General features: G+C 42.6%; 1 protein-coding gene across 1 annotated transcript; it reads left to right on the top strand.

The window, feature by feature from the left end:
* LOC109300413 (ES1 protein homolog, mitochondrial-like) lies at window positions 1-6,067 on the top strand. The gene is made up of 4 exons (XM_019521073.1): window positions 1-166; window positions 3,861-4,032; window positions 4,736-4,937; window positions 5,542-6,067. Exons 1-4 carry the CDS (start codon window positions 59-61, stop codon window positions 5,732-5,734), a joined length of 675 nt encoding a protein of 224 aa, XP_019376618.1. The 5' UTR covers window positions 1-58; the 3' UTR covers window positions 5,735-6,067.
* Window positions 6,068-6,506: the final 439 nt, after the last annotated feature.

The following is a 6,506-nucleotide window of genomic DNA, read 5'->3' as shown; positions in this document are numbered from 1 at the left end:
ACAGCAAGGCACATTAACTCCAGCCTCCTGTGAAAATCCACCTACTCTGACTCTGAACATGGGCAAGAAGGTGGCCATTGTCTTGGCTGGCTGTGGTGTATATGATGGCAGTGAAATCCATGAGTCTTCTGCTGTGCTGGTGCATCTCAGCAGGGAGGGGGCACAGGTAAGAAACATACTGGCTCTGGTGACCAGTTTTGTCTCTTCAACAAATCCTCTTGCCTTGTTCTGCTCTTTACCATACCCGTATTGCCAGATGCAGTCTGGGGATCTGAGCATCTCGGCTGACCACTGGAGCAGTAAGTCACACAGTCTTCTCAGAGGTTAGGTGCTGGTTCCTTTGGCTGTGAGAGTGATCAGACACAATGGTGATGGGCACAGTAATACAAGCATAGATTGTATTACTGAGAGAAGAGAGTTTCTTCTTTTATCCACAGTACTCCCCTTAAAATATCCAGAACCCCTGCAATACAAAGAATCTGACTGAGCTCTGTACTGTCTCTCTGTAAATCTGTAAGCAGCTTCCTTAAATATGTGTCTCTCCTGCAACACTGCAGCTCTGTTTTCCTTGTGGCCTAGACATTTCCTCCTTTGTCACTTCCATGCCTGTTTCATGCCCATTCTTTTTTTAAATTCTGTTTTTGAACATAAAACATGAAAACAGAATCCACTAGAATGGCTCTTGGTGGTTAAACTGAAACAGTGTAAAACAACCCAGCAGCCACCAAGAAGCTGCTTTGGTAACTGAACCTGAATTGTACTGATTGCCGAGGGAAAGAAATATTGTGTGACGTCACCCTTTGAAGCTGGCATATCTGGCCAGATTCTCCATTGCCATAACTCTCTGTGAGTCTGTTGTCAATGGACCAATGCTGATTTATACCAGCTGAGGGTCCAACCCATCCAATTCCAGAAGTATCAGGATGCCTCTTCTCATTCACTTACACAATGGAACCTTTTCAAAAGCTGCACTTGCTCCTCTTGTTTTTCACTCCTTGATTTCATCTACATTCAGTCTCCCTTCCCAGTGCTTACAGCGGTCCGCTCCCCCATGCCTTAAGCGAAGGAGCCCTCTAATGGAGGAAACTGGCACACTTTTCACTCTATACATTGAAAGGGTTTTTTTTTTCCCCCTTTACTGGTAGGAAGTTAGTGTAACGGCTCTCAATCTTTATGTAACTGAACCTCCCTCTTTTGTTCCATACTAACTGTCACATAGAAAATCTCTTTGCAGCTGAAGAAAATCCAGGTTTCTCCAACACATTGTAGTAATCTGGTAGGAAGAAGAATCTGTTCTTGTTTTATTATTATTATTGTTAGTTTTTCACAGAGGAGAGGGTAATAGTCCTCCTTCTCCCTCTCCCCACAAACATGAGAAGTGTGTGCCAGATTCTGCTTTTTTACCCTACTGTGGGGGTGTTTACATGTGATGCTACGTCGCCATAGCAACATGCTAAGCTGACATAGTGGCGACCAGCAAAAACTGTGGCGCCGCAGTTACTTTGCTGTAGCAATGCACTCTGTCATTATAGTATGCTGCTATGGAGACATAGCAGCTAAAAATAACTGAGTGCAGCTGGCACCGTGCAATATGGGCTGTTACTGCGCCGTTAGCGCAGTAACAATGGCACCATATGGTCACATGTAGACGTGCCCTGTAACTCTGGATTTCCTCCCTCTCTTCAGGGAAGTCACTTCAGACATACAAAGGTGGAGTTCCTCTGAAGTCAATGGGTCTGATTTTTTTTCCCCTCCACAATGGGTATGTCTACACGTGCATTTACACTGGCTTAAATTTACTGCGCATTAAGTTGCTGCCATTAATAGGCCAGCATCTACACGTGCAAAGTTAGTCCCAAGTCATTCCACACATATAGTGCATTACACAGTCTACACATTCATTACTGCGCAGTAACTAATCAGGCTCAAATTTGAGACCTGCATGATGCAGATATCAAATTTACGGTACTGTGTGATACTTATCTGGAGTCCACTTCTGAACACCCATTTCTATAATCAGTGGTCTTCTTCAGAGACACTGACACAGGATGAGATAAGTTCTTCTCCTGATCCTACCACTGATTTTCTGTGTGATGTTAGATAAGTCACATCATCTCTTTGTGTTTTCTTTCCTTCCTCCATCAAAGATGGGGATAGCATTACTTCCCCTGTCTCACAGTGGGACTTAGAGCCTCTGACGGAAGATGTTATAGAAGTATGAAATCAGCCATGATCTCAGTGAAAAATCAAGGTTGTTACTGTGGACTACAACATCAGTAGTGAGGTTTACCTGCTGAGGACCTCAAGCAAGAGTTCACTACCATGTCCCTACTCTTTACTAGACAACCGTACTAAAAGCAGCTATGAAACTGACTGCTCTTAGTTGGTTTCAGGATTGTTAATGCAAAGAGCAACCCCTGAGCAACTCAGGCCCTACAATTGTACAGTTTATATTGCCTTAATACTGGCCCTAAGTACTACATGTCATGTTCTGATGGGCTAAGGATCTTGGAGCTTTCTCCAGCATCACTAGGACAAGGAAGAGTTTTGCCATTACTTAAATGGTGGCAGGATTGGGCCCTAAATGAACAGTTGCATGATTCACCCTGTTATTGATGTTTGTGTCTAGTAATTATGTGACACATAAAAATTGGGACTTCGTCAGCTTCGGTATAATTTTTCTTCCTTCAACCCAATGCCCAAGAACTTTAAAAAGTGGCATATTCTGACAATAACCATTGATAATGTAGTGACAAGTCATCATTTATAGGAGCATTGCCAGCAAATCAAGGGAAGCGATTATTTTCCTCTGTTTGGCACTGGTGAGACCATATCTGGAGTACTGTATCCAGTTTTGGGCCCCTCACTACAGAAAAGACAAATTGGAGATTCCAGCAGAAGGCAATGAAAATGCTTAGGGGGTTGGAGCACATGACTTCTGAGGAGAGGCTGAGGCAACTGGGCTTATTTAGTTTGCAGAAGCAAAGACTGAGGGGTTGGGGGGATTTAATAGCAGCCTTCAGCTACCTGAAGGGTGGTTATAAAAAGGATGGAGCAAGATTGTTCTCAGTGATAGCAGATGACAGAACAAGGAGCAATGATCTCAAGTTGCAGCAAGGGAAGTTTAGGTCATATGAGGGAAAACATTCTTACTAGGAGGGTAGTAAAAAACTGGAACAGGTTACCCAGAGAGATTATGGACTGTCTACTCTTGGAGGTTTTTAAGACCCGGATAGACAAAGTCTTGGCTGGGATGATCTAGTTGAGGATGGTCCTGCTTTGAACAGGGGGTTGGACTAGAAGACCTCCTGAGGTCTCTTCCAACTCTAATTTTCTATGTTTCTATGATATGATCTAAGCTGTGAAGCTAGAAACAGACATTGCACTTGTCCCTGGGTAAGTTGTGCCTCTTTTTTTTTCCTGGATCATAAATATCCTAGGACTGGTGTGTACACACATCACTCTTCTAATCAAGGTTTAATGAATGACTGAACAGACTTTTCTGCTATTGATTCAACGATGCAATCCCAAAATAGCTATTCAGAGGTACTTTGCAATGTCCCAAGATAAAATGTTAGTCCTTCTCATGCCATGAACCCTTTTATGATTTATCCTGAGATAACAGATGTAGATGTCTGAACAACTGTACTTTGTCCCAAGATAAAATGGTTTATCCTGGGATAGTGTGACAGCTGTTTGTAGCTTCAGTGGTTCTGAGAACCACTATATTCCTGCTGTGCCCTTCACTCTCAAAGCTTCACAAACATGGCAACCAAAGCATCCCCATTCACTACCTAGTATCTAATAATACAGCTTAGAAAATGGGCCTCAGGGTAGCAACTTTGTTATTCTCATTCCAGGGAGAGTTTTATGCTCCTGATATAGACCAGATGCATGTGGTGGATCACGTGAAAGGTCAGCCAACTCAAGAGAAACGCAACGTGCTAGTTGAAAGCGCCAGAATTGCCAGAGGCAACATCAAAGACCTGGCCAAACTGAATGTCAAGGAATTGGATGCTCTGATCATACCAGGTAGGACTGCTTGTGAAATATTAGTGACCCTGGGAAGCAGCTGTCCACCAGGATGAGCTGGAGAGGAATCATGACATTTCAGTAGGAAGAGAGGGTTTTATTGCAGGATAGGAAAGAGAAGGAGTTGCTTTCACATGATCTGCTTTGACTGCTGTTTTAACTGTAGCAATAAAGGAGCTTTCTCAGGAGAGAAAGGGAAGATTAAATAGCATTTCAGTACAGAAGCACTTGCTCTTCTCTTGCTTGATACAAGAGGAAGACATAAAACTGGAAGATGTCCATTAGTAGGGACAGGAAATACAGGGAACATGTAGTAAATGGTGAAAAGCTAGACCAACCCTGGAAATGTGTACTCACGGGAGTTAATGGCCACATCAGGCATGAGGGCTGAATTAGAAATTATTCTACCAACATGTTACATGACAACTTTAGAAAAGTAAGATAATGAATGAGGAGTGGGTTCATGGATAATGAACTACTACATCTCCAGCTAACTCTGCTGAGAGACCATGAAGGTCCTTTGCAGAAATGTTTCCCAGCCTAAGAGAAAATGTCAGGCATTCAGATGTGGTGGTTTTGTATTGTTTTTATAATATGTATAAATGATACCATGCTTTAAGTCTACATAATCATAGTAGACCTGACAGGAAAACCTACACTTGTGTAATCATATATTTTTTAATCTTTATTTTCCCATTGCTAGGTGGTTTTGGAGTGGCTAAAAACCTTAGTACTTGGGCTGTACAGGGAAAGAACTTCACCGTCTCCAAGGCAGTGGAGGACACTCTGAAGGCATTCCATGCTGCCAAGAAGCCCATTGGCTTGTGCTGCATTTCCCCAGTGCTGGCAGCCAAAATCTTCCCAGGATGCGAGCTGACTGTTGGACATGACACAGAATGTGAGAAGTAAGTGCCACCGAATTTTAATACACAATCTGATCTTGAGATACCTATGCAGCACAGTGTTCCACCTCCCTCACAATCCTGGGGTAAGAAAAGCATCAGGTTATTGACTGACAAACCTAATTATGGTACATCTTGTCACTACATCCATTTCCTTGCCGAAACAGACCAAGAATGTCATTGGGCATGGCCTCAAAGATGGGGATGAATTCTCTAAGGGTCAGGAAACAAGGTGAACATCACTTCATTTAACATTAGGTTAATAACTAAACCCCTAGTGCTTGCTGAAAGTGGCTCTCAGGAGCTTCACAAAAGGATCCTCAAGGCCTCATTTTTTTTATTTTACTTAAGGTTTTTACTCATTTTGAGGGAGAGAGAAGTAGTTACAGTTTGCTTAGTTTACTCCCTTGACCATAGAGACATCCCTTTGCCACAAACAAAGACCTGGCTTTTTTGTAGTCATCATATGCTTAGGCACCATTCATTTCACTATATCTATTTCAGGGAGGCACCTAACGATTAATTTTTTTCCATCAAGACTTTGGATGGGCCTTCCTCTGTTATGACTACCATCACACATCTGGTTTACTCTTACTTCTTCCTCTAGGTGGCCCTATGCAAAGACTGCTGAGACCATGAAGGAACTTAGCTGTAAACATGTAAACAAACATGTAAATGAGATTCATGTAGATGCAAAGAACAAGCTGGTGACTACCAGTGCCTTCATGTGCAATGCCCCGATCCATGAGGTCTATGATGGCATCGGAAAGATGGTCAAAGAAGTGCTCAGACTGGCTTGAATGCAAAACTACAGAATATGCTGTAGGATGGAGTCTAGGTCTCCTGACAAGGCATTGATTATACAATGTAGCTACCGAGTATGGAGCACCAGCCTACCCTTCCCCCCCGATTTGTGTCACAAAATGAATTTCTTATCAAGTTGAATCCTTTCCTACTGAACAATTATCAAGAAGGGGGACCTCTAGAAAAAAAACTCTTGATTTCTTGCCACCCTTACCTTGCTAAGAGACACCACATCATAAGCTGTCAATGCAATGGAAGCACCAGCAGCACCTATTTGCATCACTGTGTATGTCAAGCTTCTAGTGGGAGGAGATATAGCAATTGTCTCAAGTCCTAGATCTTGGTGCTAATATTTTTTCCCTTTCCCTTCCCCCGCCCCCTCCCCACAACCCCTGCTGTGTTATGTTGCAAGACTTTTTACCAACATGTAAAGGCTCTAATGAAACACAAAATGTGTCAGCTCCCACCTTGTGTTTCACCTCTTAAGAATAAAAGTAGAAATAGATCCAGAGAGAGGGAGAGAAATTTAGAAAACTTCATAGAAATGGGGATATGGAGACCATTACAGATGTAATAAAAGACCCAAAACTTTTTAAGGAGCTAACTATCAGAGTTGCTTTGAAGACTTGTTCTGTGGAACTTGAGAATCAGCCCTAGAATATGGGTGTACCAAGCTGCATCTTCAGCATCTTTACGCTCATGTTGGCAAAGTTACACTTGCCTGTTTTAAAACAATTGCAACCATGTAAGGTGTGGACTTTCTTTTTT

This window comes from Gavialis gangeticus, unplaced genomic scaffold (assembly GCF_001723915.1).
Source record: "Gavialis gangeticus isolate Ggan-Ray unplaced genomic scaffold, GavGan_comp1, whole genome shotgun sequence".
Taxonomy (NCBI): domain Eukaryota; kingdom Metazoa; phylum Chordata; order Crocodylia; family Gavialidae; genus Gavialis; species Gavialis gangeticus.
Note: the sequence above shows the minus strand (reverse complement) of the source record. Positions and strands in the feature narration are given on the sequence as shown.